This window comes from Kogia breviceps, chromosome 1 (assembly GCF_026419965.1).
Source record: "Kogia breviceps isolate mKogBre1 chromosome 1, mKogBre1 haplotype 1, whole genome shotgun sequence".
Lineage (NCBI taxonomy): Eukaryota > Metazoa > Chordata > Mammalia > Artiodactyla > Physeteridae > Kogia > Kogia breviceps.
The window spans coordinates 113673243-113696440 of record NC_081310.1 but is presented as its reverse complement, the minus strand read 5'-3'; the positions used below and the strand labels follow the sequence as shown (position 1 = coordinate 113696440).

Genomic DNA, 23198 nt, shown 5'->3' with positions numbered 1-23198 from the left:
AGAAGGGGTGGCGGGGACTTCCCTGGTGGTCCAGTGATTAAAACTCTGCACTGCACTTCCACTGCAGGGGGCGCGGGTTCTATCCATGGTCAGGGGAACTGAGATCTCACATGGCACACGGTGCAGCCAAAAAATAAAAATTTTTAAAAAAAAAGAAAAGGGAGTGGCAGGGAGGAGGAGACAAACATATAAACAGATACACTGAATTGTAATACAGTTGGTGCTAAGAAAGAGATATGCACACGATATGTGAGGGCATATAGCCAAACTATGGAGTTTAGAAATGGTTTCCAAGAGAATATTTCTGAACTGAATCTTAGATATTGAGTAGAATTAGCTAAACCAAGAAAGTGGGAAGGGCATTCAAGTCATAGGGTGTAGCATGAGCAAAGGCACTGAGTCATGCACAGGGGACCAGAGCTCAAAGTGCAAGGTGAGGACTGGAAGGAAGTAAGGATGAAGGAATAGGTAGAGGCCAGGCAATGCAAGCTCTTGTATACTATATTAAGTGTGGCTCTGCCCTACAGGTGACTAGGAGCCACCAAAGGGATTAAAGCACAGGTTGCGTGATTAACTCTGTGTTTTTAGACAGAGCCCTCTAGAGGCAAATTTAAAAGACAGATTCCAAGTGGAGAGAATGGAGAAGGCAGGGAGTCTGGAGGGAAGATGATTTAGTTCACTGCTACACTGAACTGTAGCAGTGGTGGGGAGGATCCAGATGGATGGATAAATCTGAGCAACATTTAGGAGGTAAAACTGGCAAGACTTCACATTGGATACAGAGGTTCCTGGAACTATGCCCCAGAGGGTAGAGCGAGAGCATTTCTATTAAAAGCTCATTTTAATTATGGTGAATGTCTTCCATTTTCTTTTATTTGAAAATTTTAAATTTTTAATAGAAATGCTCTCAGCTTACCTATTTAAACTTCCTTGGCACCATGCCCTAACATGGACCATCTGCTCCAAAGCAAAGGACAGTAAATCTCCTCACTATTTCCTATGCATGTGTTAAGACATCCAAAATTTGGTATCAGACATCTTCACTCATTAGGGATTTGAATACTATTCAAAGCCATAAGTTCTGATGTTTTTAAAATATTATTAAATAACTTATAACAGTTTTGATAAGGAATCTATTAATATCTAATCACCTTACTAATAACTGTCTTCCATTCTAATATTTGTTTGTCTTTATTTTAGTTTAGTACAATGACCAGAACTTCCAAAATAAATGTTAAATAATGATGATGCAGATATTCTTGCTTTCTTCCTAAATGTATCAGAAATGTCATTAATATTTTACCACTAAATTTTTTTTTTTCTGGCCGCATTGGGTCTTCGTTTTTGCTCATGGGCTTTATCTAGTTGTGGCGAGCAGGGGCTACTTTTCGTTGCAGTGCACGGGCTTCTCACTGCGGTGGCTTCTCTTGTTGTGGAGCATGGGCTCTAGGTGTGCAGGCTTCAGTGGTTGTGGCACACAGGCTCAGTAGTTGTGGTGCACGGGCTTACTTGCTCCGTGGCATGTGGGATCTTCCCGGATCAGGGCTTGAATCCATGTCCCCTGCATTGGCAGGTGGATTCTTAACCACTGCACCACCAGGGAAGCCCCCAGTTTTACCACTAAATATTAAACTATTAGTTTATCATGTTTAGAAAGTACCCACCCATTCCAACATTAATATCCATTTTTTTAAAAGCTCATTTATAAGAGATCACTAAAAATTTTAACAGAAAAATTAGGTCATTCAGCCAACTACACTACAAAATCCATCCTCTGCCCTCAGAGATTCAGAAATATATTTCATTTTTATATTTGCATTATATAAAGAGTAACAAAGTTTAAACTAACTATTCATAAACTCTTCCACAGAACATTAATAAACAAACTATAGTAAATAATTGGTCTCTACTACCATTTTCCTATAGAAAGGATATAAAAACTTATAACAACCACAACAAAAAGAAAACACTGCTTAAAGGAGATTCTAACTATGGCTAGTATATTTTTAGTACTTTCAAATTTAAACTTGAAAAGATCAGAGTTAAATACACGTTTAAATAAGTATTTAAAATTACCCACTAAGAAAGCAGTAGTCTTACCTGTAACGAACATGAAAAGAATGGTCTTCCCTCATGCTTATCAGATTTTCCTCCATCGAGTCATATTATAAGCTGGGTATAATAAGAAATTATTTCATTTTGTGCCAATCCAGTTCTACAATGTAGAGTTGTTGCAGAACATTGTCTGGTTAGTATATTAATGAGTTGGTGTTAATACATCCTAAGCTCCTGCTTCTTCTTTATTAATAATGAAAGGAGGTCAATGTCAGACAGCTTAAAGGTTCAAAATGTGTCCCAAATCCTTGCGTCTCTGGCCCTTTCAGCAGCACTTCAGCAACATTTCTGCAAAAGGAATACAAGATGTTTTGCTTGAAGTCCTATTTTCAAAGAATAACCTAACGTACTTCCAAGCTGTATATCATCACACAGTAACTTCACAGACTGCTGTCCTGTCAATTACGGGAGAAAACCAGCAGAGGGCTTAATTGTCGGAGGGCTTCTAAATAAGGATGTGAGTATATGATATTTATTTGAGACCTGTACTTTAATTTTTTAAATTGGTTTGAAATAAATAATTTTATGTCATATTTTCTATTACAAACATAGAAGAATATGTATGATATTAGTATCTTAAAATTATGATACTTCAAGATTTTTAAAACTGCTATTAACAAGTAAAATGAAATTTCAATAATTCATTTGAACAAGTCAATCCTAAACTCTGTAAACATATTTATTCAAAGAAGATGTTTGTGCTGATAATAATATTATAAATTATCATTTGTTCTCAAGGCACATCCTATTTAAAATCTTTAAGGATTTTTAAATGTTTTAACTAAGTACAAAAGAAAATTAGGAAATATGTGTATGGTAGAATGACACAATAGCACCCACTTTAAGATAAAGAACATTAGCACTGTCTTTGAAGTCTCCCAGGTGCCGCAACCTAACCCATCTAAGGTGATCTCTAAACTGAATTGTGTTCATTATTTCCTTCCTTCTCTTTATAACTTTGCCACAACTGTCTATATAGGTTTAAATTATATATTGTTTAGTTTTGTATGGTTTTGTTCAACATTATGTTTCTGAGATCCACCTCACTTGTTGTTGTACATAGCTACAATCTGCATGTTTTATTGCTGTATCACATTCCATTGTATACCAAATGTATTTTTCATTCTGCTGTTGATGGGCATTTGGCTTGTAGTTTTTCAGATTTTGTTTTGCTACTATTAAAAGTTTTGCTATGTACATTGAAACTAGTAACTCAAATTACTGGTTAAACAGGACAGCAGATAAACTAAAGAGAGAATGAATGTACTAGAAGAATATCTGAAGAGTTTACCCAGACATACACAAATAGATAGAGATGAAAAATACTAAAGAGCAGTTCAGAGAAAAGGGAAGACAAAAATGAAAGGCTCTAACAGAAGTCTAACTAGAGTACCAAAAAGAAAAACAGAAAAAGGAGCAAAGGCAAAATCTTCAGTGATAAACACTGAGAATTTTTCAGAATCAAAGACAGACATTAATTAGCAGATTGAAGAAGCACACTAAGTCCTAAGCAGGACAAATAAAAATGAATCAATATCCAGATATACCACAGAGAAACAACAGACCATCATATATAAACTATAACCTCTACAGGAGTGGTCATGGGACTCCCCTACTGCCCTCCCGGACCCCAGGAGTGGTCACAGGTCCCCACAACTGCCTGCCCGAACTCCAAGAGTCGTTGCAAGCCACCTCTGCTGCCATCGCGTGCTCCAGGGGCGTGCCTGAGCCGCCACTGCCACCACCAAGGACCCCAGGACAGGGCACCTGCCACCGCATGGGCACACCCTCTATCAACCGGATGACAACCAGCACATGCTGAGGAAAGAGGCGACAGACATCCATACTAAAACAGCCCGCGCACCAAATACATTAAACTCACACAAGCAACACAGAGACACCCCCACATATAAACAGCCCTCCGAGACCGCAGTAAGTAACTGTTTCTCCTAAACTCACGGAGTAAGAGAAATATAAGCAAAATGAAGAAGCAGAGGAACCACTCCCAGTTAAAAGACCAAGAGCATTCCCCTGAAAGAAAATAAAGCAGGCCTCTTCAGTCTAATAGACACCAATTTCAAAATGGAGCTAATGAAAATACTGAAGGAATTAAGAAAGGCTATCAACAGAAATGCAGAGTATTGTAAAACAGAACTAGAAACCATAAAGAGGAACCAAGAAAAATTAGAAAACTCATTTGCAGGGATGAAAGCTAAGCTAAAAGCAATGAAGAGCAGATTGAATAATGCAGAAGAATGAATAAGTGGCCTGGAAGATAGAATAATGGAAATCACCCAATCAGGACAGCAGACAGAAAGTCAAATGAAAAAAAAACACAAAAGCAATATGAGAGACCTATGGGATAATATAAAGCATGCCAAACTACACATAATAGGGATGCCAGAAGAGGAAGAAAGAGAAAAGAAGATTGAAATGTATTTGAAGAAACTATGGTTGAAAACTTTCCAAACCTAAAGAAGGAAACAGATATCCAGGTACAGGGAGCACAGAGGGTCCCAAGCAAGATAAACCCAAACAGATCTACACCAAGACATATTATAATAAAAATTGCAAAAGTTAAGAATAAAAAGAGGATTCTAAAGGCAGCACAGATAAAAAGTTAATTACAAAGGAACCCCCATAAGGCTTACAGCTAATTTCTCTACAGAAGCACTGCAGGCCAGAAGGGAGTGGCAAGATATATTCAAAGTCCTAAAAGGGAAAAATCTGCAACCTAGGATACTCTACCCAGCAAGATTATCATTTAGAATAGAAGGAGAGATAAAGAACTTCTCAGACAAGCAAAAATAAAAGAATACAGCAATACTAAACCTAAACTAAAGGCAATATTAAAAGGTCTTCTCTAAATAGAAAAGAAGTAAGAATCTATAGGAAAGAGAAAATCACAATTGGAAAATAAATCACTTAAATAAGCCAGTACACAGATTAAAAAAAAAAAAAATCAAAAAATTTTCTGTAAAAGTGATGATAACCACAATGAGAAGAAGCAAAAGGATGAACATGAAGATGTGAAAGAGGACATCAAAATTATAAAATGTGGGGGAGGAGAGTAAGAAAATGTAGATTTTTTCTCCTAGAATGTGTTTGAGCCTATATGACTACCAGTCTAAGGCAAGTAGATATCGGAAGGGGTTAACATACTTGAAAAACAGGGTAACCACAAATCAAAAACATACAACAGATTCACAAAAACCAAAAAGAAGAGAACATAAGTATAATACAAAAGAAAATCACCAGAAAAACAAAAAGAAAAAGAAAGGGACAAAGAAGAAATATAAAATCAACAGGAAAACAAGGTTTAAAATGGCAATAAATACATATCTATCAATAATTACCTTAAATGTCAATGGACTAAATGCTCCAATCAAAAGACAAAGAGCGGCAGACTGGATTAAAAAAACGAGCATGTACAATGTGCAAGAGACCCACTTTAGGGCAAAGGACACTTATAGACTGAAAATGAGGGAATGGAAAAGATATTTCATGCAAATGGAAATGACAAGAAAGTGGGGGTCACGATACTTATATCGGACAAAATAGACTTTAAAACAAAGGCCATAAAGAAAGATAAAGAAGGACACTATATAATGATAAAAGATCAATACAAGAAGAGGATTTTACACTTGTCAACATATATGCACCTAATATAGGATCACCCAAATACATAAAGCAAATACTAACAGACAAAAAGGGAGAAATCGATAGGAATACAATAATAGTAGACTTTAACACCCCCACTCACATCAATAGACAGATCTTCCAGACAGAGAATCAATAAGTTAACAGAGATACTCAATGATACAACAGAACAGTTAGACTTAATTGATAATTTCAGGATATTACATCCAAAAAACTTGAATACACATTCTTTTCAAGTGCACATGGAACATACTCTAGGAGTTGCTGCAGACCAGCCGGAGAAAGAGGATCTCACTGCCCAGGGTCAGAAGGGTAAGGGTAAGGAACTGAAATAGCACCGACGAATGGGGTCAGAAGGACCAAGACAACTGCTGGTTGCAAGGCAAATTTTATTGTACTACAGTTGCAGATTATATAGACTAGAAAAGGGAAGGTTGACAGATGGTGGTTTACATTATCTGAAGACTGTCTCAGCTCAAGGTTAACTTCCCTGGGAGGAAACCCATAAACCCAGAATCAGCAAAAGTAACCTGCACATGCAGCAGGGAGACAGCTTTGCTTGTCTCATTTTACATTCTTTCTGATATCTGGGCCCTGGTGATTTATCTCCCATGGAATGGAACAAGGAGGGGAACAAGTAGGGACAGTCCCTTTGAGCAGTGGCGGCACGCCTGGCACGTCCACAGCCTGCTATCAAGGCTGACTGCTTCCCACAAGGAGAGACCACATACTAGGGCACAAAAAAAACCCTCAACAAATTTAAGAGTATAGAAATTATCTCAAGCATCTTTTCTGACCACAATGGCATGAAATTAGAAATCAACCACAGAAAAGGAAATGAGAAAAAAATGATTACATGGAGACTAAACACATGCTACTAAAGACACCAATGGGTCAACAATGGAATCAAAGAGGAAAGTAAACTATAATCTTTAAGGTAACAGTTAAAAGAGACAAATAAGGTAAAATTAAGATATATGTGCTTATATAAATAAAATTTATTTATTTATTCATTCATTCATTCATTCCTGGAATCCAGCATTATAAACAACCCCATAGGTCAGTCAGTCCAACATATTACTACAACACTTCCAGAAAGGTTACAAGGCAGCTAATCCTAATTTTGAATAGTCCTTTTAGACAGTTGTTCCACACTTTGAGCAATCTTTCCATTTCTACCCCTTTCTCCCTTCTGCTGCCATCCAATAGAGCCTAATTCCTCTTCCATATCCTTTTAAGTATTTCAGCTATAACATAAATTAGACTCTAGATAATACACTCCTGCTGCTTTGTTAATTAAGTATAGTTAGAGAGAGGTTAGTATGGAACAGAGCAGGAGGAGGAAGGTGGAAAGGATTAGCCCTGGGAACACTGACAAGCTTCCTAGAGGAAATGAGGTTTTCATATTAATACCAGTTTGGCACATAAGAAATATAAAATATTATTCCTCTTAACCTCCCTCTTGGCCAACAAAGGAAGCAGTGTCTAAGGAAAGATGAAAAAAGGTAGGTGGCAGTTATTAATCCAACAAATCTTCTCTTTTCCTTCTGTTCAGAATTCCACTGTACTTTTTTTCCTTAATAAAAAATATTAAGGGAATTAGTGTAGATATTCATAGCAATAGCTCCAAAGTGCATCTAAATTACACAACAGCTACACTGTCAATTAAACTGTCTTCCACTACCACTTTGAGGTTTAGGTTGTTATTTATACTACAGGGCAGAAGGTGAGGTATTAGAATTAACTTAACTTAGAATTAAGTTAAATTATAATTTAATTGAAATATTTTTCCAGCCATGAGATCATAATGAAATCCCCAAATTCAATCATTAAAAAAATGTTAACTTCATACTTATTAAAATGTAAGCATTTAATTAACAAATGTACATAAATGGAGCTGCAAAATACCTTACTTGATTAGGACTGCATACAGAACCACTAAAAATTTTTTTTTTTTTTTTTTTTTTTTTGCGGTATGCGGGCCTCTCACTGTTGTGGCCTCTCCCGTTGCGGAGCACAGGCTCCGGACGCACAGGCTCAGCGGCCATGGCTCACGGGCTTAGTTGCTCCGCGGCATGTGGGATCTTCCCGGACCAGGGCACGAACCCGTGTCTCCTGCATCCGCAGGCGGATTCTCAACCACTGCGCCACCAGGGAAGCCCTAAAAAATTTTTTTAAATAAGCAAGAAAACAGAGAATACAATTCACTATTTTACCAAAAACTATTTATAATATGGCTTTATTATCTTCAAAGGAAAAGTATCCCCCTCCGCAAAAGTCACTCTTAAATTTCAATCTCCATAACAATTAGGTAGCATTTCTTTTTTAAAAAAATAAATTTATTTATTTACTTATTTTTCGCTGTGTTGGGTCTTCGTCATTGGGTCTTCGTTGCTGCGTGCAGGCTTTCTCTAGTTGCGGAGAGTGGGGGCTACTCTTCGTTGTAGTACGTGGGCGTCTCATTTCAGGGACTTCTCTTGCTGCATAGCACAGGCTGTAGGCAGGTGGGCTTCAGTAGTTGTGGCACTCGGGCTCAGTAGCTGTGGCACTCGGGCTCAGTCGTTGTGGCTCATGGGCTCTAGAGCACAGGCTCAGTAGCTGTGGCGCACGGGCTTAGTTGCTCCGCTCATGTGGGATCTTTCCGGACCAGGGATAGAACCTGTGTCCCCTGCATTGGCAGGTGGATTCTTAACCACCATGCCACCAGGGAAGTCTCTACGTAGCATTTCTTACCTTACAATTATTCACTGAACAAATAAGCAATTCTCTTTTTTTTAAACATTTTTTTTTAATTTAAATTTTATTTTTGGCCGTATTGGGTCTTCGTTGCTGTGCGTGGGCTTTTCTCTAGCTGTGGCGAGTGGGGGCTACTATACATTGTGGTGCATGGGCTTCTTACTGTGGTGGCTTCTCTTGTTGCAGAGCATGGGCTCTAGGCATGCGGGCTTCAGTAGTTGCAGCACGTGGGCTCAGCAGTTGCGGCTTGTGGGCTCTAGAGGGCAGACTCAGTGGTGCATGGACTTAGCTGCTCTGTGGCATGTGGGATCTTCCTGGACCAGGAATCGAACCTGTGTCCCCTGCACTGGCAGGCGGATTCTTAATGATTCTTAACCATTCTTCCCTGGTGCCACCAGGGAAGTCCCAAACAAGCAATTCTTGATTCAATGATTCATGTTGCAAAAACTCTCTAACCAATTTACTAACGTGTTCATTCATGCTCCACATGGAGTTAACAAACCCACTTCATATTTAACATATAGTTTACATATTACTAGATAACACTAATAAAATTTACAACAAATATTAAATTATTTTTAATATTTAAAAATAATTAAGATAATAAAATTTAATGACAGGACCAGGAAATGGAATGGAAATTACAGGTTTGTAAGAATATTAAGAAGTTATCAAGTTTAACCTCCAACCTCCGTTAAGACTTACAATTAATAATTTGCAAGAAACATATATGCCCTTAATAGCATCTCCCAGGTTTTAACAAACAATGCTCCAAAAACCTCACTGTTAACAAAATTGCTAGCTCACAGCATCTTTTGGTCTGATCATAGATAAAGAGAAAGTAATAATTATTTTCCATATCCCAGAAACTGACAGAAGCATATAGAAAGATCAACTAGTAGAGAACTCTGATCACCTCATGTCTAATTACCTGATTAGGAGGTCAAAACAGGCAGACTCCCGTTATACACCTAGGTGGACTTCTAGATACTGTCGAAGGTATGCAATCAGAGGAAACAATAAATCCCAGCCCTTTTACTCGATTAGCAGTAAAGTATCTTCAAACTAGGTGACTGAAAAATAAGGGATAGACAGTTACAATTATAGTTGACCCTTGAATGGGTTTGAACTCCAAAGGTCCACTTAAACGGGGAATTTTTTCAATAAATAGATACTACAGTACTACACAATCCACATGGTTGAAACTGCAGATGCGGAACCACGGATATGGGGGGCCAACTGTAAAATTATTCGTGGCTTTCCCACTGCCCAGGGGGTCAGCGACCCTAACCTTCACACTGCTCAAGAGTCAACTGTATATCTTTTGTCCTTCTTTCAATTAATCTAAACTATCTACTCCTGACTGCAACTTAAATGCCAATAACTTTTGGTCTGATTCTTTCATTTAAGTGTCTCTATAATGTGGTAACACCCATCAGATAATAAATATCTTACTTTTCTTGCCTCCAGGTTTGATAATCTAAATTCTTTAAACTCCTCTTATCCTAATAATTCCCTTTAAGTTACAATACTCAAATTCTCCAAATCCCTTCAGCTGTAATGTTTCAAATCAAATACAGGAGCTCTTTATGAATTGGAACTGGGATAAATACTGAGGAAGAATGAAGAACACATTTAAAATAAAGTTCTTTCACATTAGAATTCAGGGTACAGGTTAGAGTAACAAATACACATTATAGTACTAATGGGGGTAGCAAAGTAGGATGCCAAAACATCCACTTATAAAAATAAACTCAGGTAACTACCCTAAGTAAACTGGTTATTTTCTGTCAAATTATGTATCAGTAAGCAGACACTAATTTATTTGTAGATGGTCTAAATATGGCTTGTCACCTAATCCAAACATGTATTTCTAATTACATTTTATCTGGAAGCTACAGTGCTAACAAGGTGGCAGGTATAAGGAACGATACATGTAAAATCAGGAGTAGGAAGGTAAAAGCAGGAAGTTTACATAGAAGAATATGAAGAGTGTAAGAAAAAGCAAAGGGTGTAGTAAGCAAAGTCCAACATAGAGTTCAGAGCTTGATTTTAGTGTAGCAGGTGTTGAGGAGCCAATCAAAGGCAAGAAAAATTATTTTGACATTAGAATATACGACTGATGTAGGAAATCAGTGCCTAAAGCAAGGGAAGTCAGGATCAAGAACGACTGGGTACTTGATTAAGTAATCTAGCTAAGAGTACCTACAGAAAAATAAAAACAATGCCCACGGGCTAGGTGAGAGGCAAAGGTCAAGCAGGACAGAGAGCTTACAAGACTTCCAATTTTGAGGACAGGTGGAACAGTAGCAATAGGCACAGTAACTGACAAATTGGATTGCAAGAGTGATACTTCCAGAGGAAAACAAAATGGACTATTTGTATCAAACTTGTACTTGGTAAAGTGCTATGTTCACAAATAATAGCTGAAAGAAACAAAAAGATAACTTGAGAAAATTTGATATTAGATAAAATCTGATAAATGGGGAAGGAGGGGGAGGTAGAATGAGTGACTAATATTTCTTAATTTTGCACATCTTTAAAACTAAAAAATTTTAAAGTACCAATGAGATTCAAATGTTAAAAACTGTGATGAGTCAGTGGCAAAATTAAGGAGAAGTTGCAATGGGAGAAAAAAAAATAAAGCAATGCATAAAAGGTCTGATTCTTTACTCAACATACTAAATCCCTAAACCAATAATATAATCAAACTGTCACATAATACTGTGAACTCAAGATTATAGGCATGTGTGTATCTATCTATATCTATCTATAGTGTTGGACATAGTTTTAGTGTTAACTGATAATTATATATATCAAATATAAATTACTTTATACAATCTGAAATTAATAAAATAAACAATCATGGTACAAAGTAAAGCAGATGATTCTATTCTCAGTCATTCTGGAGAAATGAGAATTTGCCACAGAGTATGCTATAAAAATTGTATCAGTAAAGTTTTCCTTTAGCACATATATAATCCTAAAGTATGTGCTCCAATTAAGGTTACATCTCAATTTATTGCTAACCTTTAAGTCTGCAACAATAAATATAAGTCTGTAAGATGTTAGGCCAAGTTAGGTTAAAAAACAAGTGTTACTAACAGTGTAACTGTTAAATACATATTTCATTATAAAAACTTTCTAATAAACTGTGACTACTGATCAGCTAATAGAATAAATTCAATGAATAGATTAGAATAATGGTTCTAGATTCCAAGTAAATCTATATCTTAAAGGCACATCACCAGTCAGAAGGGTTCCCATGTATATTTGAAATTAATCCTCATGGGCCATTCTAAAAAACAGCAAATACAAGCAAAGTAAAAGCACTATTGATTTTAAACTCTCATATTTATTCTTGGCAGATCAGAAAACAAGAAATTCAGGTCTAGAGCTGTGGACATTAAAAAGGTAAAACAATGAATGCATCTATTTCAAAGTTGTATAATCCAAAAATAATTTTAGTAATATAAAATAAGAATTCCTTTTCATTTTTTCCAAGGTTTACACCTAAAAGCTCACCATTCTAAACAACTATATATAAACTCCCTTTTTTGGTGAAGAGCATTTATATTTTTATCCATCACATAAAGCTAAAAGGACTTAAAAGAATATGTTCTCTGGATAACCAAAACATTAATAAACACCATATATGAAATTTCAAATTAGATAAATACTAAAACAAAATGTAACCTAGAAGAAAGGTATTTGAATATTTCAAGCCTTCATCTTAGCATTGTTGTTTAACGGTGAGAAAGGACCAAGTGTATGAGTCTAGTTATGAGATAGGCTGAAAGTTTGTAGTTCAACAGTAGTTTCCAACCATCTCTACACGAAGCGCTACAAAATATAATCATTACTGCACAGGCAGCCTCTTAGTGTCTTAAGGTTTGGCAGCCCGTGATAAATCAGAAAGAAGTTAAATACTGAATATTTTCCTGGAGGAAGGGGGTGATAAACTAGAAAAGGGACCTATTTTTAGATTAACACAGAGCCAATCTGAATTATGCCAGTGCCTACGCTAATCATTAAATCTGTTCTGAAATTACAGTCCTTAGTGATTACAATAATTTAATAGAGGATGAAACAGTTGCTTAAAAATTTCAAGAACAAAAGGAAGATTCTTTTATGCAAACAGCTCTAATCTTGGTTACCTTTTTTCCCTGCAAAGCAGTTAATGAATCAAAAATCTTATTTCAACAAGATTACTTATTTATATTTAAGAACATAAGTATGTCCAACTAAAGGAGAAAAGTCTTATATATGTTCATTAGAATAAAATTAGTATTTTTCTCCCTATTACTTGGTTTTATTTTTCTTCAAACTGAAGCCCAGAGTCCACAAATAATGTTAATTTTCCCTCCTATAAAACAATTTAAAATATATTGTACTTTTAATCTATTAGTAAAATTAATAACCTTTTGGAAGAGTTTCAACTAGACACATAAATGATTTTTAGTTCATTACTGTAAACACATAAAATTGGACACATAGCAGTATTTTTATATCAAGGTTATAGAAGACACAATGATAATTTTTTTAAAAATTCAATCAACCCCAATTATATTTTCAGTACCTTTCAAATGACTACTCAGGTTATAAGGCCAGGTGATTACAAGAAAATGTCTGCAATCCAAAAACACTGATGATTCACACTAAACCGAATTTCTTAAAAAAAAAAAAAAAGGACAAAAACCAAACCTAAATATATACATTAATCTTTGCCCTTTCCAATCTGTAATCTTTTGTTAATAAATAAACAAATTATCGGACAAACATGAGGCAATTAATAGGAGCTCAAAGAAGTAAATGCAAAATAAACATCATCTTATTAGGACATTACTATGTCAGAAAGAAAAAAAGAGAAATACTTATTAGTAAACAATGGGGAGAACACTACTTTGAGCAAAACTCATCACCAAGTCACCAGAAAATATGACCAGAAGCCCTTTATTACTACCAATGATGGTCAGCCATCAGTTTAAATCAATTAATATATGTATGAAGAACTAAATAGTGAAGGAGAAAAGAAGTGGTCCCTTTTCCTGAGCATCATTCTTGAGTTAGTAAATGACAATAAATCAGTTCTCTTAACAGAAGAACTATGAAATGGCAAAATTGGTTTCAAACACATTTTTAAGGAGAAATAAATCCCAAATGCAAAATGATTATAAATGCCTAAAAAGAATCCCTAGAGAGTTTGAATTCAGAAGTCTTCATAGGAAAATATAACTGTTTTCTCCTTCTGAAAGTTATCACAATTAAGTGTAAAAATGTTTCTGTTCAATTCAGTGACATTATGAGAGGATATGGGAAGAATAATTCTGAGTAAAAAGGACTAGGGAAAGCTTTTTGGACAAGGAAATCTGTACTGCACCTTGAAGGATGGGTAAACCTTATTAGGCAAATCCAGAAAAGGCATTCCAGTCATGGGGAATGCTCAAGCAAAAGGAGGTGGGATTGCAGATAAAGTGTGCCAGGATGAGCACACTGGGTTAGCAGTAGTAAAAGAGAAGTCTAAGAAGGTACTAAATTGTGAGGGACACTGAACATGTACGTGGCTGAGGAGTATTTGTCCTTGTATTTATATGATGAGAAACCTTGTAATTTTTTCAACAAAGGAATAGCAAAGCTGGATTTGTGTTAGGAAGATAAACGGGCAGCAACAGATAGAGCCAGGACAGAAGGAAGTTACTGCAAAAACTCGAGAAACTATTATTGAAAAGGAACCTTTCTCTCCGCTATCTCACAACACCAAGCAAATTGCTTTGCACATAATCAATATCCAACAAATTTTTTTGATTTCTTGCCTGGGAAGAAGATAAGAAGTATGAAGCAGCAAAGAATCCTATGGCAGTGAGAAAACCAGACTTTAATAGATTTCTGCTCCAAAGTAAAGAGTATATTCATAGTCACGTAAATAACTCAGGAAAGTCTTACTCTTATATTTCTACTGTTTTTATAAAGATGAGTAAAAGGACACTGAAAATGTTATGTGACTTATAAAGCATTGAAAGGAAAATAGCCGTCCTAAAAGAAGAGTTGAAATATTTCTGCACAGTTCACAGCAAAACAGAGCACATACAGGCATCTTAAAAGTAGGATTATGTCTCTATAAATGGAATCCAGAGACCTGGAGGAGATTTAAACAAACAAAGAAGCAATATAGCATGTGCTTTGGGACCAGGCCACGGTTTGAATCTCAGCACGGTGACTTATTAGTTATACGATCTTGAGCTAGTTAAACTCTCAGTGTTGGTTTGGCGTAATGATACTTATCCAACATGTGTCATGATGATTAGAAATATGATTTATAAAAAGCACCTCAGTGCCTGGCTCTGGTACTTAAAAGTACTCAATAGAATAGTAATACTGATAATTGCCATTGTTATTATAAAAAGTAACATCTATCAGAATAGATTTAGAACACTAGTCTAAATCTATGTCAGGTTTTCAATTTTAAAATTCCAGAGAAGTAATTACAGAATTTTTATCTTTTAGGTAAATCTTAGAAACATTTTATGCTTAAGAACAAGGCCATTTAAAAAACTACTATAACCTATCTTTGTTTTAATTAGCCTAGTACCAAGTCTGAGATTTATATTAAAATATAATATTTGTAACACTGCATGTCTGATTTAATAACAGAAGGAAATACAACTAAACAGCTTATCTAGCCAAAGAGGATTTGGAGGTAATGCCTCTAAAACAATAACACACAACTTTTTACTCTGTATCTGCTCCACTCCTCACACTATAAATAATGGCCTGAGAAAGACCTTGTCAGAAGGAATCCATGGTAGGGTGGAAAGAAGAGTAGGTATGAGACTGTTCTTCCTCCCCTGAGTCCCCACCTACACACACTCACACACACACACAGGTCAACCAACAGCGATCTAACCCTTTTTAATACTGCTTACTGACTTCTAAATGATCAACCAAAGCTGCTTCTTGAATAATGACAAGCCAAGCAAAAGTGGTATTTATCAGAGGTGATCACACTGGTGATTATCAAGCCAGAAATCTTCCGTGCACCCTTCTAAAGTGGCAACTTGAAAATTCAGCTTCCCACACACGCCACCAGCGACTCCAATACAAGCTGACTGAAAGGAAAGCCAAGAATCTACTTCGTTCAACTCCACAGGAGTGTTAAATTATGCATTAAGGCAAATAGAATTTCCATCCTTACTCGTTTTCTTTCAGAGTTCAAATGATACCAGGTAAAATGAACTAACTGGTTACCATCAATACAAGGAAATTATGTTTTCCACTTTTCAGTATTCGAAGATATTCTATAGATGATCAGGAAAGCGCTTTCTTGACTTTCTCTGCTTACTAAAACTTTTTTGCAGCAACTATCAATTTCTACGGTAAGTCGACAGGTTGGTTTCCCCAAAGTCCATGAATGTCAATATGGTAAACGCAGGTGTCTGAAATAGACTGCCCGCTTTAGACACCAAACTCACGACTACAAGTGAACGCGACCCGCCTCGGATTTCATTCCACAGGGTTTCGGGTTTTTAATGTTTGTCACACTCCGAATACGTAAGAAGTCGTTGTATCCCACTGTACTTTTTATTTAAAAAAAAAAACAACTAGGGAATGAAGCTCTTAGAATGTACTCTTCTTTTTAAATCTCCAACCTGAAAGCACCCGACTGCTCGACCTGGAGCGGGCTGCTGTTCACCCCGAGCTTCAGGTTTCTCAACGTCCGACCCCGCGACCACCCCGGCCCCCTCCCGCCCGGAACAAAGCAGCCCGCCACCCCCCACACGCCCCCTCCCTGTCACCTCCCTCCGCGGGGCGCCCACAAACTCCCCTCCGAACTCACCTCGCGAGGGCCGGCGAGTCTGGGGAGCGCGGCGCACGCGGCGAAGCTGCAGCAGGGGCCACCTGGGCTACGGGCCGGTGGCAGCGGCCCTTCCCCCGGCGGGTGCCCAGGCACAGGCACCGCGGGAGGCCGGCGCGCAACCCCCCCTCCCCCACCCCTACAGGTCACGTGGGTCAGAACTCCGGGCTCGCCTCGCCTCCCGGCCAGTCAGCCGCCACACAGGGGTCCCACAGAGCCGCCCGCCCGCCCGCTGCCGCGCCCCTCCTCTGCGCCTGCGCCCCACAGCTCCAGGCGCTCCCATTCAAACCGACAACGCCCCGCGTCTTTCGGACACGCCAATGGCCAGCGCGGGAGGCGAGGCGGGGCGGGGCTATCGGCGCTGTGCCTCCGCCGTCTGGGGTGGGCTGGGGAGTGCGTGTCGGCCTGAGGGGGACCTTGGGGCTCTTAGTCCCTCCGCTGCCCCGGCGTCTGTCCTCAACCACCAAGTTGAAGTTGCTTTCCTGCCCTCCTGTTTCTTCTTCAGACGCTGAAGGGTGGGCGATAAATATCGTCCAGAAAGCGTCCTTCAGACAGGGTCTGGCGCACAGCCTTTTAAAAGATGGGAAGCCCAAGCAAGTGCCGCCTGTCCTGAAGGCTTGGTTCCGGCCCGGAGAATGAGTCCCCCAGTGGCATTTGTGGGATGTTTAAGAAAAATAGGGCTCTATGAAAGGAACAGAGGGACCCGTGTGGAAGTCTGAACAAGGCAGCCTCAGTTCTTGAGGCTGTGTCACAATTCCGGCGTTCCCAGCTGTTAAAAAAGCAAACTTGTGTTGACTGCAGAATCGCTGGTTCCCGGGAAAGTTGGGTGGCAGCTTTGCTCAGTTTCAAGCAGCTACATTCCAAAGACACTAGGAAGGCTAAGTTTTATTTCCATTCCCTTCCTCTTCACGTCAAGTTAACTGAAAAATAGGTCTGTTTGTGCTTTACAAAAATACTGACTATAATCTCTCTCGGCTAACTAATCTGATGAATTTAATCGTATTATTTCTCAAATAGATATTTCTCCACTGAAATGAAATTTAAAGGTTTTTACAGGCTTAAGGCTGTGTTAAGAAAACTCCTCTTTCAGTATCTCTAACTGAGAACGTGTTAATGGCAAAGGGGTTAAAATAACAGCTTTGGCATCAAACTAGACCCGGATTTGAGTTCCATCTCTGCCACTTACTGGTTGATTGACCTTGAACGAGTTATCCTTATCTTCTTTAACCTCAGTTTTTCCTCAACTGTAAAACACAAATAGTAAATCCTCTTTTAATAAAGGTGGTTGTGATGCTTAAGTGAGGTAAATTTTGTTAAGTGGTTAACATCGTGCCTGACTGCTCAATAAATGGTAACTTATCGTTATTATCAACAACTACCCTTAATATCAGGTGCTTAGAAGCAACAACTAAATTAGCTGGTTGTACTATTTCAGAGATAAGTATTATAATCTTTTCTTACTCATAAATTCTTTTGGGGGTGTTGATATGAAAGCCACAAAGGAAGTACAATATGTCAAATTCATCATGTCAGAAATGAATCATTATTTCCCCCTTGCAAATCTTCTCTTACACATATGATTTTCTATCACTCATATTAGTTATCTCCATATTACTCAAGTTGAATTATCTTCTAAATTATCTTTTAAAAGGTATAAATCAGATGTCCTACTCCTACTCCTACTTGAAAACCTTTAGTGACTTCTCATTTGATTTAAAATAAAATCTAAATTCCCTGCCATGACCCGCAAAACCCTAAACCATCTTTCCCTGCCCACCTCTCCACTCTCCTGCATTTCTCCCTCCTGCTAGCTCACTTCCCTCCAAGGACACATGACATTCCTCAGACACTAGAATAGATTAAGCCTCAGGGTTCTCTCAGAGCCTTCTCCCTAGCAGTTCCCTCTGCGAGCTTTTTACCCCAGCCTCTTTAAATGGCTGGCTTCTTTTCAGTCCTCAGCTTTCAGCTTATTCATCACACTATTCAGCAAGTATTTATTCTGTTTTTGCTATGTGTCAGGAACTGTTCTAGGTGCCCAAATGTAGTAACAAGCAAGAAAGAACACAGCCCTGCCCTCCTGGAATTCAATTAAAATAAACAACAAGAAAGATATCAGGCTGTGATAGGGACCATGCAGAGAATTCAAAGTAGGGGGGTGTGAGAGTGACTGAAGGACTGCTTTACATTGAGGGTCAAGGTAAGAGAGGCCACTCTGAGAGGACAGTATTCAAACTGAAATTTTAATTATCAGAAGGAGCCAACTTTCCAGCAAAGCTCAGGGAAGAGCACATTAGGCAAAGGGAACAGCTAACGCAAGGACTAAAGCTAATGCCTGTGAGGACAAGCTTCGTGGGTTTGAGAAACTGGAAAGAGGCCACTGTGGCTTAAGTGCAGTGAGGGAAAGGAGAGCATACAGCTCGTGTAGGCCTTTGTAAACCAGGGGAATGCGTTTGGGCTTTATTATAGAAGCCAGTGGGAGATTTTAACCATGGAAATAAGTTTATCTGTTTATATTGTTTTAAAAAGCACTGTGAAATAAATCCAGAATTTGAGACATTCTATTAGCCAACTAGCCCAGTCTCTTTATAAACATCATTGTCAGGAAAAACAAACCCAAAAAAGGTACGTGAATCTTGATGGAGTTCTAAATCAGAGAGAGACAGGGGAAAGAGAAGAGAGAAAGAGAAAAAGAAGAAGGGAGAGACTATAAAAGACATTTAGGAAACAATTGGGGAAATCTGAATATAGACTGTGTATTAGATGATATTATGGAATTACTGTTATTTTTCTCAGATATGGAATTATGGCTATATAGGAGAATTTATTTTTAGAAGATGCAAGCTGAAATATTTAAGGGTAAAGAGCCATGACTTTTGCAACTTATATTCAAATGGCTCAGCAAAAGACAGAGAGAAATACAAACCAAATATTAACAATTGGATCTCGGTGAGGATGTATGGGGATATAGATATACTATTCTACTATTCTTGTACTCTACTATTCATGTATTATTATTTTACCTTTTCTAGAAATTTGGAATTTTTCAGAATAAAAAGTAGGGAAGAAAATCACTCTGTAGACTTCCATCTCTGACAGTAATGAAATAGATACCTTGTCCAACTCAGACTGAAAGCAACTTAAAATGCTTTTAAGTATTTTTAAAAAAAATAGAAAATTTATCAATGAGCTAGCATGAAAGTAAGGATTGATTACTCAGAAGCTAAGAACTAGTAAAAGAGATAAATAGAACCCTGAAGTCAAGCTTTGTCTTGGCTAAATCAGATGAATTTGAGTTTTAGCTGTCATGGTCTCTTGAGGCATGGAAAGAAGAGACAAAGGCCAGGTTCCTGCCAAGGTAAGGAATCTCATAAGACACTCCACACATAAAGCCAGGATCCCCCAAAAGGCCTCTTCAGCCTCTTTCCAGAAGACTACAAAAGGAAATTACCTATAATCAGTCTTAACATAGGATGGAGGGGGATTTCCCTCTGAGATTTTTTTTTTAACAAAAGGCAATAATCTTCTCTACCTGAGTTGTCTGAAAAACTCAAGCACATAATTTACCTTAAAGTGGTTTCAGTGATGCCCCCAGGCAGCTGGCAAAAGTAAACCAGGTCATGTTTAGAGAAATCTAAATGCTATAGGCTGAATGTTTGTTTCCCTCCCCCAAGTTCATATGTTTAAACCTAATCCCCAGTGTGATGGTATCTGGAGATAAGGGACTTGGGTGGTGATTAGGTCATAAGAGTAGAGCCCTCATGAATGAGATTAGTGCCTTTATAAAGGAGACCCCAGAGAGCAACTTCACCCCTTCCACCATGTGAGAACACAGTGACATGATAGCCCTCTAAGAACCAGAAAAGGCACCCTCACCAGACACTGAATCTGCCAGCACCTTGATCTTGGGTTTCCAGGCTTCAGAACTGTGAGGAATAGATGTTTTAAGCAATGGTATTTTACTTTACGGTATTTTGGCAACCCAAGTTGACTATGACACCAACTTAAGCCAGACCCCAAACATTTCCACAGAAAAACTTCTAAGAAATGTGAACTCTCAATCAAATCAGAAATCATGCAAAGAGACAAGGCATCTTGTACAAGAATTAGCAGGAACCCCCCCCCAAAAAACCAAACAAACAAAAAACCAGATTACAGAATCAAACACATAAAGACTTTAAAACTAAAATAGATCACAGTCATAGACTATAGTCATAGACTATAAATAAGTATGTTTAATATAAAAGAAATAAAAGATTGAAAATATAAATAACGAAGTTCTGCAAAAAATAAATGGGCAGGTTTAAAAACAATCTAGACTTTTAAAAAATCCATAATAATTAGAATTTAAAATTCAATGGGCAGGTGTACCAGTAGATTAGACATTCTGAAGAGAGAATGAGCAAATTGGAAGATAGAAGTGAACTAATTTTTTTATATAAAAGAGAACCACAGAGGATAGACTGAGAAGATCTAACACGTGTCTGATTGAAATTCTAAGATGAGAAGAGAAATAGACAACACTTTCACCAGGATTTTTAAAAAGAAGAAAAGAAAAAAATTACACCTAGACATGAGATAATGAAAATGTAGAGCACTGAAAACAAAGTAACCTTAAAACCAACAGAGAGGGCTCCCCTGGTGGTGCAGTGGTTAAGAATCCGCCTGCCAATACAGGGGACACGGGTTCCAGTCCTGGTCTGGGAAGATCCCACATACCGTGGCGCAACTAAGCTTGTGCGCCACAGCTACTGCAGCCCGCGCACCTAGACCCTGTGCTCCGCCACAGACAAGCCACCGCGGTGAGAATCCCGCACACTGCAATGAAGAGTAGCTGCCGCTCGCGGCAACCAGGGAAAGCCGGCACTCAGCAGCAGACCCAACGCAGCCAAAAAAAAAAAAAAGCAGCAAGAGAGAAAGGGCTGATTACCTCCAATGGAACAATTAGGCAGACATGTGACTTTGCAACTGCAAAAAAGTAAACCAGAAGCAGAATATCTTTGATATTACGGTCAGAGAAAATGACTGTCAACCTAGAGTTATTTAACCAGTGGAAATATCTTTCAAAAATGAGGATGAAATAAAGGCATTTTCAGGTAAACAAAAACTGATTTTGCCATCACAGACGCTCACTGACTGAAGCTATATGGGTTCTCCTTCGAGAAGGAAAATGATCTTGGATGGTTAAAGATGCAGGAAGGAAATGGTGACCATATTAAGTGATAAATAACTAGATATAAACAACTATTAACTGGTGTCATTGCTCTATCTGGCCTTGTAAATTCATTCAGTCATCTATTCAATAACACATACATTGAAATGCCTATTGTGTGCCAAACACTATGCTGGGTACTAGGGAAACAGCAGTGGGGTTCTTACTGCACCATTTCCACATTACTAGATGAATGCCCTGGTGTTGACACAGGCTTACTTGACCATTTTCCAGTGCCTTGAAGAAGGGAGAGAGCAATGAGTGTGTTAAACCTGCTGGGTTGTTAGGATAGATCAAGCTTAGCTTCTTTTTTTAAAAGCTGAAGCTGGGTAGCTGGACTTTTCTCTGAGTTATAAATGACACCATTGAGTCAAGACAAATTTGAATAACCCGGTGGATGATGCTTGTTGCTTCCTTTTCCAACAATTCTATCAGAGAATAACAGTGCTCCCTTGACTGAAAGAAAGTCGGAATGTTGGGTGTGATAAAAAGGAACGAAACTGAGTTATTTGTAGTGAGGTGGATGGACCTAGAGACTGTCATACAGAGTGAAGTAAGTCAGAAAGAGAAAAACAAATACCGTATGCTAGCACATATATATGGAATCTAAAAAGAAAAAAGAAAAATAAATGGTCAGAAGAACCTAGGGGCAAGATGGGAATAAAGATGCAGACCTACTAGAGAATGGACTTGAGGATATGGGGAGGGGTAAGGGTAAGCTGGGACAAAGTGAGAGAGTGACATGGACATATATACACTACCAAACGTAAAATAGATAGCTAGTGGGAAGCAGCCACATAGCACAGGGAGATCAGCTCGGTGCTTTGTGACCACCTAGAGGGGTGGGATAGGGAGGGTGGGAGGGAGGGAGATGCAAGAGGGAAGAGATATGGGGACATATGTATATGTATAACGGATTCACTTTGTTATAAAGCAGAAACTAACACACCATTGTAAAGCAATTATACTCCAATAAAGATGTTAAAACAAAAAAAAAGAATGTTGGGTGTGGAGGTTCCTCAGCAAGAATATAGACTTGGCATCTCTACCTTTCGGAATAAAAGAGAAAAAAATGAAGGGGAAGGAGCTTTCCAAAGGAATACCTAAGAAAAGGGGCATGGGAAGGAGACCTCAAAATGCGGGGTAAACAACCTATTAACAGGCTTAATCTTTGATTTGAAGTGGAGAGTGAATAAATCAATAAAAATAGGTAAGATTAATTGATGCTAAATATGCACCAGGTTCTAAGCACTTTACTTGTTTAAGGATTATACCTGGACCCTGACTGATATTAGGATTAAATTAATTAATACATGTAAATTACTTAGGACAATGCCTAGTGCATAATAAATACTAGATAATTTTTGCTATTACTATTATTTTAATTAATATTTCATCTTCACAACAACCCTATGAAGTAGGTACTAATATTATCCCCATTTTACAGACTCTTAGATTGGCTTCCCTAGAAGCAGATCCTGAGACAGACATTTAGATCTACATGATTTATTGAGGGAGAGCTCTACAGGAGGCACCTGTAAGGAAAGGAGTGAAACAGAATAGGGAACAGAAAAGACCTGAGCAAGAATAACTCCAAGGAAATCTTAGCCTTGGTCTGATTCATAG

At 38.1% G+C, this 23198-nt stretch overlaps 1 protein-coding gene across 5 annotated transcripts in view; it reads right to left on the bottom strand.

Moving 5' to 3' along the window:
- The window catches only part of GPSM2 (G protein signaling modulator 2), a 63096-nt gene extending 46599 nt beyond the window's left edge, over nucleotides 1–16497 (bottom strand). Inside the window, exons 1-3 of one of the 5 annotated variants that reach the window (XM_067041167.1) lie at nucleotides 16346–16492; nucleotides 9443–9584; nucleotides 2101–2403 (exon numbers count right to left, since the gene is read on the bottom strand). In XM_067041167.1, the coding sequence (XP_066897268.1) occupies nucleotides 2101–2156 (56 nt within the window). In that variant the 5' untranslated portion in view covers nucleotides 2157–2403; nucleotides 9443–9584; nucleotides 16346–16492. Of the gene's footprint in view, nucleotides 1–2100; nucleotides 2404–8126; nucleotides 8444–9442; nucleotides 9585–16345 lie in introns of those variants that run through there. The other 4 variants (XM_059078596.2, XM_067041171.1, XM_067041169.1 and 1 more) reach the window with 4 other exon arrangements.
- Nucleotides 16498–23198: the final 6701 nt, after the last annotated feature.